The sequence below is a fragment of the Oryza brachyantha genome, chromosome 9 (assembly GCF_000231095.2).
Source record: "Oryza brachyantha chromosome 9, ObraRS2, whole genome shotgun sequence".
Taxonomy (NCBI): domain Eukaryota; kingdom Viridiplantae; phylum Streptophyta; class Magnoliopsida; order Poales; family Poaceae; genus Oryza; species Oryza brachyantha.
Window position 1 is genome coordinate 12855756 of NC_023171.2, and position 13542 is coordinate 12869297.

Below are 13542 nucleotides of genomic sequence, written 5' to 3' on the forward strand. Positions count from 1 at the left end.
TCCAGTGTCGTTAAATAAGGTGTCGACCGAGCTTATGTGTCTATTGAACACAAGCATTCCTCTCTTTCCAAATCTTGGGAGGTCACGAGCGCATGGCGACGTCGCCCGCGGCAGCCGCGCGCTGACCCGCTCCCAGAATGCGATAGAAACAGAGAAGAGGGAAAGAAGAGAAGAGAAAAAAAAGAGAAGAAAAAAAAAATAAAATAACCTGATAGGTAGGAATAATCGTACGTCACATTAGTAAAACCTATTAAAAAATAAGTCAATACTGTCGAGAGACTTTTTTTAAAAGAATTATACAAGTTTAGGTATACACATTTATGGTATTTAGGTTAAGGATGAAAAAAAACTCGACTTGATGGCTTTAAGTTTAACTATCTTTGGTGCACTTTTTTTTCTAAATAGGTGGTCAAAGGCGAACAGAACAAGTCCACCAAAGTCCTTCAACTTAACATCGAATTTGTCCAAGTTCTCTTAACCCTAAAACCAGAAATATGTATCTCTAAATTTATAAAAACCGTTCAGATAACGTCTCACGGCAGTAATCTCTAATTTTTGTCCAGTTTCACTTACGTGCCGGCCCACATGGCAGGTTTTTTTAATTATTTTTTCTTTATTTTCTTCCTTCATTTCTCTTATTTTTTTTCTTTCCTTTCATTTCGTCTCAATCCGCACGCAGGGGAGAGGATGGTCTCCCTCCAGTGACGCTGCGATGATGAGTCGACGACGATGACCTCCCTCCGACGAGCTTTCTCTGCCCTTCCTCTAGCGATCTTCTTCCGCCCTCCGTGCAGCTATCTCTCACCGGCAACGAAGTGCGCATACGAGAGGACGAGGGCCTTTCCTTGGCAAGAGCTCAAGGTGGCAGACGTTGAACTCGAGAAGGTTGGCGATGGCGGCCATGAGGCTGGTCTTGCCGGTGCCGGGCGGGCCGTGTAGCTGGCACCCGCGCTTGGACGTACGTCGAGCACCCGGGTGGTGTTTTTGCGGTCTCATCAACGTCGAACACCCAGGTGGCATTTCTTGCGAGAGGTGGAGGCTCACGGCGTCATCAACGACAACCTTGCTGTCACGGCGGTAGTGGTGGCCGCGCATGTAGTTCTCAATCGATGTAGTTGTCGCACTTGCGTAGCGCCGTTGTGAACTCCCTTAGTCCCTCACATTGTTCGTCTCCACGCCGAGTCGCTAGGTGTCGCAATAGTCATCTTCACCGACGAGGATCCCGTCCACCGCCGCTGACGGCATGACGATCTGCCTGAGCTTGTCGATGAACGAAAGTGCCGACACATCGCCGTCGTTGTCGCCTCTCCACCCGTAGCAGCCTAGCAGGTGGCGGCTAGCACGTACGGCCACAGCCAAGAAGCAGTAGACAAGCTAGGCGCCTCACGTGGAAGAGTCGGTTGGCCATCGCCGTTTGTCTATCTACAACTTTCACTCACGTTGCAGAAGTGCAGATGCCTGGCATGCATGCAGCTGAATATACATACACACACAGCAATACAACATACCATACAAGTGCAGGGTGCCATCTGCGGGTCAGTCCGTCGGTCGTCGCCTCCCGCCCGCCATCCGCACCTCGGCCCACGTCGCCACCTGCGTCCCAGCCGCCCACGAGCTAGAGCACGGGAGAGAAACAGAGAAGAAAGGAAGAGAGAGAGAGAGCGCGCAAGGAGTGAAGAAAGAGAAAAAAAAATAAAAATCTGACATGTGGGACCCACCATATGCTACGTCCGCGAAACAGTTAAAAATTGAGTCAATACTGCCGAGAGACTTTTTTTTTTTAACGGTTTATACGAGTTTAGGGTATATATTTCTGGTTTTAGAGTTAAGGGACCTTCGGTGAACTTATTCCAAGGCGAACGCGGTAGTTCGTCCATGCCCATATGGCCCATATACAGACTGGGGGAGAAGAAAGAGAGACACGGAAGAGGAAGTGTGGGGACTCCGGCATTGGAAGCGAGATGTGGACTTTTCCGGCCCATATGGCCCATCTCTCGGGAGCTGATCCATCTTCTCCATGCGTAGTATTATATGGGCCTCAATTGCGGCCCATAAATACAATGGGCCGGAATCGTGAACCGAAAATCTGGCCATACGGGTGGATGGGCCACGTTTTCCGCCGGCCATGGAGATCACTGCTTCCGTGAGATATAATTATTGACCAAATTATTGTAGATAATTATAACGACAGATTTAAACGCAATAAATAAACTTAATAAAATGACACTATTTTTTTGGGGTTGGGGGGGGGGGAGATATGGATGCATGAAGCAAATAATCCAGGGCAAGAACCCAATGAAGTAGCTGAAAAGTGCTATTAGCAATTATCGGGAGTTATTTGTGAAGAACAGATGAACAACTTCAGAACGTTTAGCGTCTCAGTTGATGGCATAATGACAAGATGGTGTTCCAGTATGATCTTATATATTTTTTTTTGCTGGGATGACAGGATGAGGTCATCCAAATATTATTAAGATTAAGGAGAAAACAAAGATTACAAAGGACTCGACACAAGGATGTCAAGGGCGGTTATGCACGGAAGTGCACACCCGGTACCCACGCGCCAACCACACCAACGCAAGCTACCTAGAGAGGGGCCTATCGCCAAACTGATCTTATATTTTTAGATGAAACGGTGATGAGGTGGTCATCTTGAACGTATTTCGATCCTGCATTAATTGTGTGTTGATATAAACGAAGGAATCTTTCATTCCATTTTGCAGGCAAAAAAAAAATCATATACGAAGTGTGTTCTGCATCTCACGATCTCATGTATGAGTTATGACTACTGCAGCTGAAGAACTTGTGATCCAAGTTAACAATGGTCGGCAGCGAAGCTAATCATTCCGTCTTATATTTCCTTGCTCTCTCTTAAGACACAAGGGATTACTGTTCCAGATCTGCATTTTGCGTGCTGCAATACAATGTGCAGCAGCAGCAGCCTTCAGCACATGGAGTTTAGTGCTACTGTACTTCATGTTCATGGCCCTCAGCTGCCAAACAAAAGCAACTGAAGAAGCAAGCAACTTAGAAGGAAAGCTAACCCTTGGTTTACCATCATCATCATCATCATCATCATCAAGCCCATGCATGCATGCATGGACGACTGATGGACAAGTGCCATGCCTGTGGCTGTGACCAAGCAAGACCATAAAACCTTCACCTGGAAAGAAAGTCCCTCCAAAAGTGAGACATATCACATCACATCAATGTGATCAAGCAATGCAGCAATGCTTTTGCTAGTCTTCTACAGCTTGATCACTGCTTTGTTTACTTTGTTATACTTTTTTTCAGCTTGCTACTTTTGCATTCAGGACAGAAATCACAGGCAGGATATTTCAGTGCTAATCTCTGAAAACTTCTGAAACTTCAGGCTTCCTGACCATGCAAACCTCCTGAATTGAAAAAAGAATCACTGAATCAGCCAGAAGTAACCAGCAGCCTACTTGACTTATAAAAGGAGTGAGAATGTTCAGGCTTTGGCCAAAGCTGAGATGAAAAAGAAAGCTAATTTAAGGCCACTAGCACATATAGTATATATCAACTTATCAAGCTAGCAGGCAAAAGAAGCCTGGCTGCCTAACATTGCCAAACATGCAGGTAAGTTTGAGTCCTTTATACTCAACACATGTTCAGAAACACACTACTAATCAAAAAACAATCACTACCTCTTAGCTTGGAGAGGTTTACATGTCCTGATCACCAAAAGTGACTAGATCCTAACTCCTAATTAACCGAGCCGAGCTGAAGGCGGCCTAAGCGGATGAAATCATTGGGGGTTGGCATGCAGTTTCCGGGGTCCTAGCTGCTTATCTGGGGACAGAAGGCATCAGCCCAAGCAAAGATATTTTTTTCTTCCATACTGATCCTTTGCCATCTTTTTAGGCCAAGATAGTAGTAATCAACTCAAGGATCAGTATTAATTAAGGTTGGCAAATGCAGTGCAGCGTTGCTTCAGTTCATGGGCAAGGGTCTCACCACGCACAAGTCAGAGGCACCCGCACTCCAAAGGCATTGACAAAATCTGCTGCACAAGAGAATCGAGAAAGCAACCCAACCCAACCAAACCACAACCACAGCCAATATATGATCAGAGATTGTTGATCCAGTGGCAGAAGCCTGAAGGAGAAGCAGTGTCAGTAGCAGTAGACATATTAATTAGTCTTTAGCTTTCAGAAGTTATTCAGAAAACGAGTGATGAACACAACTGTTCACACCTTCACACACACACACACACACGATCACGATCGATCATGATCATGGCGACATGGATCGTTCGACCGGGGCCGGTTTCCGGCTTCCTACGTTAGCACCGGAGAAGGACGTACCTGGGGGTAGCAATGGCAATGGCTTGTGTTAGAGGAAATGTAGGACACTCTAGCTAATTAATCGATCTCCCTCAGCTCACCACTGCTCATATGATTGGTCTGTACCTACTGCTGCTGATAGATACTATCTTTTTTTCTTTGCATCCTTGCTTGTTCTCTGCAGCTAGCCTAGCCTGCAGTCCCTGGGCTGCATGCACTTGCTGTTTGTTTAAGGAAAATGGAAGCATGGCATCAGGTGAGACAGACATTGTGATTAGTGAGAGGGAGATAATTAATTAAGAGGGGGCAAAATTGCATCTCCTGATCCAGTGATCAAGTCATCAAGCTAGATAGGTCTGAAAAGAACCCACAGGACACACTCAATGTTTCATGGAATTCGGTCGGGGTCAGGTTCAGAGCCGATGCCGACTCGCGACAGCAAATCGACGAATGAACAAATCATGCATCTGCTTGGGGAGAAAAATTTTGGTGGGGTTCCTATTTCTGGTCCAGCATGTGTTCTTTGTGGGCATTCTGTCAGCAATCTGCATTATTGAAATATAGCGCTTGGAGGGTTGAAGGGGACCTGTTGCTTGGGCAATTCAACTTAAGCTTAATCCTGTCCCCATTTCTCCTCAAATGTAACATTGAATAATAATATACTCACGCCACTTAATTTCTCACTCTGATCCACATTTTCTCATGCTGGTGCTCCTCTTGTAGCATACCTACTCCGTACAAAATCGTGGGGCATATTTTATATGGAGAAAGACTCGTCTAATTACGCATAACGGAATAAGATATATTCTAGTTTCTATAGAACCGATATTTTATAAAAGCTCTTTGAAAGATGGATATATTTGTATGATTTTCATACACTAGATATACTTATAATTTAACTAATTGTTGGTCAATATTTACAAAGTTTGACGTTATCAAAATATTACAAGGGTGTGTTCTTTTCTTCAGAAATTATCAGTTTTTCCTCAGCTTTTATACACAAGTATCTCGAACTAATAAACGATACGTATTTTTAATAAAGTTTATATATATAAATTCATTATTTTACATTTCTAAACTAGATTTTCAATTTTGTAGTATTAAAATCCATCATTTATAGCATTAAATATATATCAGAAAAATCTTTCATTAGTAAAGAACATAAACCAAGTCCTATAATATGGTACGGATGGAGCACTAGTTTACCGGAATATCGTCGATAAATTCATAAAAACATGCATGGCTGCCGTACTCGTGGTTGAGGTCATTCCGATCGAAGGGCCTGTTTGGGGAGTTTTAGATTCTGAGAAGCAGCTGCTTTGTAGCCAGCTTCTGAGAATCTGGAAAAGCTTCTAAACCCAGCTTCTTCAGATTTTGGATTCTTAGTTTATTTTCCAGAATCTGTAACTATAGATTCTAAGAAGTTGTGGACCGTTTGGGACAGCTTCTGGAAAAAGCTGCAGTTAGGAGAAGCTTCCCAAACAGGTCCGAAACCCGGGTTTGACAGGGGTTGGCATCATCTAATCACCATAGACTGGCATGTGCATCTAGATGCCATAAAAGGTAGTAGTAACACTGAACAAGTTACCTCTTATGCGGCCGTGTGGGGGGTAAAAATGGGGACATTTAACTTTTTGCCACTCTTAGAAATTAGAAATGACACATAACATATTTGCCACCCGCTGTCTATGACACGTGGGATCTCATGTGTCTAGGACATGTGGGCCTAGTGGCAAATATGTTAGCGCCATTTATAAGAGTAGCAAAAAGTTAATTATTCCGGTAAAAATGATCCAAGACATAAAAAATAAAGTCACCGAATTTGACTATGGGCAAGATAAGTAATTCCAGGGTGATTGTTTGGCTTATTCAGGAAAAAAAAAGATCAAATGATATATTTGTAAACGAAAAAGATTGTGTATGGAACTTTTATATACATGTTTATAGAAGAAAAAGCCAACACTAAGAGATAAACCGTGACAAAGAAAATCTTAAGATCTACAACAAACTTAAAGTTGAAAAATTAAATTTTGATTTAAATTGGATAAAAATGGAGGTATAAGCCCTCAAGCCTCTCCTGATGCTGGCTGGGTAGTTATTCCAATCCAAGCTCTGTATTTGTCATGTTAATGGCGACAGGGAGGCCAAAGAGAGAGGGAGTTAACCGTGTTGCTTGCACGAAGTTGCTCTGTGAGCTATGCCTCCACGTCACCTTCCCCGGCGCGGCGCGGCCCTGTGACGTCACCATTTTCCTGGTTAACCTGCTGCCGTGGTTAAGTTACCCGTGGCTTGCTGTTCCCTGCCTCGAAAACTAGTGGATGATACGTATTCTCGGTTTCTCATCCATTTTCGTGTAGATTTTGCCCTGCTAATGATGATGAATCGAGGGAAGAAAAAATCATTTCTTCAGGAAAAAAATCAGAGAGAGAACATTTTCTTTTTTTTTAAGAAGAAGGCAAGAGATGTTGCATAATATTCGTGGGCAACTCTCCGGTGCAGCAAGGTAGTAGAAAAAGAGTATTTTTTTACTTGATTATCATTATTTTGTAATTTTGTTTTTTTTGCAATAAAGATAAAAAAAGGATTATATGATATTAATCCTTTAAATTTCTACTACACCTAATATTGTTGTCAGTATAATTTAATCATAGCCGTCTGAGAAAAATAGATCAATGGTATGGATTAAATTCTAAAATGCACCGAAGTCGGTCCCTATGAGTAATAATAGAGAAGTAAGAATTTCACGTAACATAGAGAAATCTACAAGTTAGACACACTGTGGGATGTCAAGTTGTCAAATTGGGAAGATCAGATGCTGATGCAGATGAATCTAAGCCAGATAAAAATGGTTTTGAGGTTTTGACAGTGCAAACTCCCTCGGACAATGTGTGGGCCCAGGAGCCCCCTGAGATTCAGGCATCGGTGATGCTTGGTTGCTTGGAAGGAGGGGGCAGGAAGCAACTAAGCATATTAAGCAACGGCCAGGAGTGAGAGGCCGTGGGCTAAATGATTACAATTAGAAGCAATAAAAGGCGCTAATGATTCCTTCTAATCCACAAGTACCACAGAGGCACGCACAACACATGGCGATAATCAGACTCTGCTGCTGAGCTGAGTTGATTAGCTCACAAGGTATCACTGACAAAAACATCTGCCCTGTTATCTTCCTGTCAAATCACTTGCAAGTTGCTGTTTTGCAAAATGGCACATCAGGCTCGGATCCAATGTGCAAAAAATCAGCAGAATGCCAGTCCTGGAATTTTCTTCCCAAGATTTATTAAAAAAAACAGGTTTCTAGTGGAAATTTGGCACCATATTTGTAATCATTAATCCGACAAAAATGTCCCTAAAAATGTGGAGTCATCGAGCAAGCATAGCAACAAAAAAGCTCGAGTCTCAGTTGCCGCTAAGGCAGAGTTATTTTGGTGTAATGGTCATGTAAAGCCAAGCCATCGAGTCAAGTGAGGTGCTTATATGGCATGATTAAGAATTGACCATAAACCTCTAGTCTCTCTATAAACAAAATTCAATTAATTAAATGTCTTTCAACCAGTACTTGGATTTTTCTTCCCCACTTTCCTTAACTGAAAAAGAAGGGGGGGGGGGGGGGAGAAAAGCTTTAGCAATCAGGATTTAGGAGACATGTTTAGGGTGAAGAAGATTGGATCATGTCAAATCAGAGAAGGAATCATACTATTTAAGCAATGGCCGATGGGGCATTGCAGGGAGGCAAGATTGAGTCTGCTCCACGCCACGGCGATCCTATAAATTCGTCGCCTTTTCTTCTCCACTCTACTCATCATCATCTCCCTCCCTCCCTCTCTCTCTCTCTCTCTGAACTCTCTCTGAAACTCTGAACATTCCAAGAACTCATCCTGCCTTAGTGACAGCCAAGAATTTGATGAACAGCCGCAGATCATGATCTGTGATTTGTGTGAAGCTTGAGAGCTGTGCAGCTGTGACACTGGTTGAGTGATTCCTCAGTGGATTTACTGTGTGATTAGCTAGCTGAGCTGCAGACGGAGAGAGAGCTTGTGCTGCGAGGTGTGGCTGTAATGATGGCGACGCTGAGGCAGCTGCCACCGGGGTTCAGGTTCCACCCCACCGACGAGGAGCTGGTGGTGCAGTACCTCCGCCGCAGGGCGCTGTCCCGCCCGCTGCCGGCCGCCGTCATCCCGGACGTCCACGACGCCGCCGTGCTCGACCCCTGGGACCTCCCTGGTGCGGTTTCTTGCTCGGTCTCGAGACGCCAAGATCGTCGTGCTGCTCGAGCAGAGATTGATCGGAGTTCTTTTTCTGGATTCTCCCTCTGTGCAGGCGCCGGCGAGGGGGAGGCGTACTTCTTCAGCTTCCGGCAGCTCGCGCCGGCGAGCGGCCGGAAGGGCGGCGGCGGGTGGCGGCGGAGGGCGGGCAGTGGGTATTGGAAGCCAACGGGGACGGAGAAGCCGGTGTTCCTGCGTGGATTCGGGTGCGGCGGCGGCAAGCAGCTGCAGCAGCACCTCGTCGGCGTCAAGACGACGCTGGTCTTCCTCCGCGCGAAGCCGCCGTCCCGGACCGGCTGGGTCATGCACGAGTACCGCCTCGCCGCCGCCGCCGTCGCCGGGCAGAGGAGTAGTGGAAACCATGTGAGAATACTCTGAATTTTGTAATTCTTCAGTAAGAAATAATAATAATAATAATAATAATAATAATAATAATAATAATAATACAGTAATTGACCAAGTGTAAATAAGTAAATATAAAAAAATGTTAAGTTAAATAATGTTAGTTCGAAGAAAAACTTAGATACTAACTGCTATTATTTTTTAGCTTAAATTTTGGAACATCCGATATCCTGGTATGTTACGTTGTTACGTACCGAGACATATAATTGAGTCTACTGGCAACTCCTTAAAAACAGTAAAATTATTATATTTTTAAACAGACTTAGTATGAGCTTGAAATTTTAGGAGGAAAAAAGGGGAGCTAGGTGAGTGCACAAACTGGAAGAAAAGTTTGCAGCTTTTCTAAGGCTTTCCACAGAACACGTTAGCATCTCAATCATGCAGACATGAGATGAGAATCTTGCCTCCTCTCAAAGTAACTTAATCAGCTTGGCTACGTGGATTAGGACAGTTCACTGCGTGTGTAGCCACTGCCTTTTGCATTGCATCGTGTTCCATCAAAATTTAATCGAACCTCTTGTCACATCTCATCTATCGCTGTAAAATTGCATTCAGTTCAGTTCAGACTAGAGAGCTAAATTTGATCAGATTTTGCAGAGTTGCATGGCACAGCCAGCAGGAGAATGGGTGGTGTGCCGGATTTTCCTGAAGAACAACAGATCATCAAGAAGGCGACTCACGGACGCCGACGGCCGACGGCCGGCCACCGGCGTTCAGGGCGGTCGCCGTCGGCAGCCGTCGCCATCGCCGTCGTCGTCGAGCTGTGTCACGGCCGATGTTTCAGACGAAGAGGAGGAGGAGGAGGAAGAAGAAGTCAGCAGTGGCAGCATCAATGGTGCTCCGGCTGCCTCTCAAAGAGAGGCCTAGGCATGCTGAAAATCTCATTACTAGCAGTGATTTTTTCTTTCTTTCTTTCATTTCTTTTATTTTCTTTTGTCCCGCCATTGCTTTTCTTGTACTTCTCCTCTGTACCATAATGATAGGAGTTTAAGCAGAGCAGGTTGATGGAAAAGAGAGAGAGAGGCCCAGCTTAAGAAAGCTCCTAAGTAAAGATTACTGAGCAGCTGTGACATCTGTATCAATTGTAACTTGTAAGTTTCTCTTAATCATTTATTAAGATAAGGGAACCTCAATTAAGCAGGAACATCATATCAGCAGTTGCTGCCACTAGCCACCATTATTAAGCTGTCATTCCTGCAACAGTCGTATAGTTTTGATCCAAACAAAAACCTTTCGGACCTTATTGTTTCAGTGAAGATAATATAAGTGAAATGACTTATTAACTATTAAAATAATATTAAAACAATTTACTACTAAAAATTTTTATATACATTTGTAGCAATCTAAAAGCGAAGGTTAAAAAAATACAATAAAAACCTTGAAATTAACTCCAAATTTAAGTTTAAAAATTCATATTAAAGCCAATACTAAAATTATAGCACGACGAAAAAACAATATTAAAATCAACTCTAAAATCAAGTTTCAAAATTAGTAGCTTTTAAACATGAACAGAAGCATAATTCTGTAGCTGGATGGTCAAAATGGTACGTCCAAGACAAGAGCTGGCTGGAGGGGATACAAGTGGCCTAAATTGAAGAAAACTTTTCCAGCTTTCAAGAGACGAAATGAGATGGCCGCTGGACTTTAATCAGCAGAATGAATGACGACAGGGGGAGGGCCCTGCCCAAACGAGTGACAGACACCTGCGAATCCACCGCGAGATCTTGCCGTTGAATCCCGGTGCCTGCAGATCACGTCGCCAACAGTGGTGACAGTTCAGCAGAGATGGCGATTTGCTCTCCAGTGGCCTAAGGTCATCTACACCTCAATTTTCTAAGGTTGAGTGGTTTCAAGTGTCCCGTAGACCGAGATCACTCGTCCAAAATCATGTTCTTTCACCGTGCATGTAAACTTCAAAGGTGCCTCAAGTTTTTATGTGAACCATTGATATTTTATACGCCGGTCTTTGCATTTTCTGCTCTATCTGCTCATTTTTCTTATGCTTATAAAACAAAATTTAATTTTTCAATCATAAATTTATAAATTTACGGTAGATCTTGGATTTTCTTCACCGTAGATTTAATTTACAACCTTAATATTTAAATTGATGAGAACACAATATAAATTTTTATTGTTCAAACATTAACGATCACCCCATTATCAATCTATAAGAAAGTCCAAGTTTTTACATTAAACATCTTAAATCTGACAAAATAACAAAACAATCCCAAATTCCCCCATCTTTTTCCCCACACCGGACCATTTCTCTACCACCACCTCTCTCACTCTTCGATGACAAGATCGGGGCATGACCGCGGGCAAGCACCTAGGCCAACGCAAATCAAAGCTTAGCAATGACAGTGCAAATTTGAGCTCGGCATGGATAAATAGGGGATGCTTGTGGTGGCATGAACTGATGACGACGGTATGCTCCGTGCTACACACCGTTGGTGCATGAGGATGCGAAGGCACGACATCTCCAATGTTGTGCCCCCACCCTACCTCTGCCAAGACCAAACGTGCCTTGTAAAAGGTGCGTGCGACCTACCGAGGCTACTAATCCCTGCTCAATCTCTCCTTTACGGTGGATGACAACAGACACGACGTGATGAGACCACTTGCCACGTCACCGCACTGTGAATATTATAAGGACTTCCTTGAACTTTCTAAAGTACTCCCTCCATATTTTTTTATATGACGCCGTTTACTTTTATGTCCACGTGTGACCATTCGTCTTATTAAAAAAATTATATAATTATTAATTATTTTATTATAATATGATTTATTATTATAGAAACTTTAATTATGCATTATAATTTTGCATATTTATATATAAATTTTGAATAAGATGAATGGTCAAATGTGATTCTAAAAGTCAACGGTGTCATATATAAAAATATGGAGGGAGTATGTAATATGAGCTCCTCCAAGTGGTGAATAAGTAGAGATTGGCTGATTATTACTGTGAATAGCAAGATATGCAATAATGTGTACCATAGTATTTTTCCCTGAATAAGTGCCACATTCAGAAAATAACTCAACAAAACTTGAAAGTTTAGTCAGCACAAGTAAATTTCTCGGGGGAAAGAAATGTAGATGCAATGCATACAAGGTGGGTGAAGCAGAGGGTTTTGCCTATACAACTAAGGGTGTGTTTGATTGATGGTCAAGGTGGGATGGGATATGGACATCTATGTCCTAAGTGATATGGCCATCCAGTTTTTTGTTTAGTTGGTTGGATGGGATTAAACAATATTTTGTTTGGTTGGAGGGATATAGGTGGATATGGTGATCCAATTTTTTGTTTGGATAGATTGATGATTGGTATGGTCACCTTCTGGTGAGAATACCCTTTAAACTCACCTAGAAGGATGATCAACATGACAACAAATGCATATTGAAAATATTTAGGAATTTCTCTGTACCAAACATAATTCTAACATAGCAACACATTGTGTATTGATAAAAACAAAAGAAGGACAACACAAAAGCCCATCACTTTAAACCATTTCATTCATCAGCCAATGTTTAAGTGAAAAAGAAAACACCATAATCTCAAAGTACACATAATTGCTCTTCTAGTAGTTCAACAGCAGCAGCAACAGTTCTTCAATGCAAAAAATTAGCAATAGCAGCAGCCAGCCGCCGAGATCCCTCTGCGCCCTCCTAGCGCTGCCTCTGGACGCTGAGACCTTCCATGCGCCATCCAAGCGCCGCCCCTGGTCGCTGCCCTCTAGAAGCCGCGCCGCCTTGGAAGCAGCCCAAGCCGCACCGCCCCTGAACTCCACCCCTTGCACCGCCCTCTGCAAGCCGCGGTGCTGCCCTTGGACGCCGCCCCTTGCCTGCCACCGCCCGGAGACCGCCGCCGGCCACCCAATTTCTAGCTAGGGTTTGGGCTTGGTGAGGAGGTGAGCAGGTGAGGATGTGAGAAAGAGGGGAGAAAAATGACCGGAGGTGAGAAAGAGGTGAGCGCTCGTGATTTTTTCTTCTGGGCGGCCGTGTCCACCAGATTTGCCCGAAGCTGGATATCCAGCATCTACTAGGAATATTCTATAGGTGGTGGCCAAATCCTTTCTCTGCCCTTGAACCAAACAGCCTAGAAAAAACGGCGGCCATGTCCTATCCAGGCAAATCATCCAACCAAACAGATCATAACTGATTTCGCCCCATCATCGTGAAAATACAATCTCACAAACTTATTTATTCTTACATAAAAATTCTCAATATATACTTGTGCTCAACTGCTGATGGAGTCGTGAGTGCATGCTTCCATCTATTATTAGGACCTAAATACTGGTGTCCATATTACATGAATATGGATGTGTGCATTCTTAGTTGATATAGAAGTCCAGGAGTTATACTTTTTTTTGGTTATTAAAAACCCTTAATTTATGAATGAAGATAATTATAAAAACATTTCTGCGAAACGGGCCGGCCGTCAACACGGGCGATAGTTATTTGCGAGCCCATCGGAGCAGCCTCACCTTTAACGGGCCGGCTCAATTACCAGGCCCACAAACCAGGCCGGGCCTTTGGGCCGACACGTAGCAATACACTCCTTGCAAAGCCGC

At 43.5% G+C, this 13542-nt stretch overlaps 1 protein-coding gene across 2 annotated transcripts; it reads left to right on the plus strand.

Moving 5' to 3' along the window:
* Positions 1 to 7965: 7965 nt before the first annotated feature.
* Positions 7966 to 10185, plus strand: LOC121055399 (NAC domain-containing protein 83-like). 2 transcript variants are annotated; one of them, XM_040527915.1, is made up of 3 exons: positions 7966 to 8528; positions 8625 to 8932; positions 9560 to 10185. In XM_040527915.1, the coding sequence occupies exons 1-3, from the start codon at positions 8363 to 8365 to the stop codon at positions 9836 to 9838; spliced, it is 753 nt and encodes a 250-aa protein (XP_040383849.1). In that variant the 5' UTR covers positions 7966 to 8362; the 3' UTR covers positions 9839 to 10185. The 2 variants fall into 2 exon arrangements, with proteins under 2 accessions (XP_040383849.1, XP_040383850.1); XM_040527916.1 differs by having other exon boundaries at positions 7968 to 8528; positions 9569 to 10184.
* Positions 10186 to 13542: the final 3357 nt, after the last annotated feature.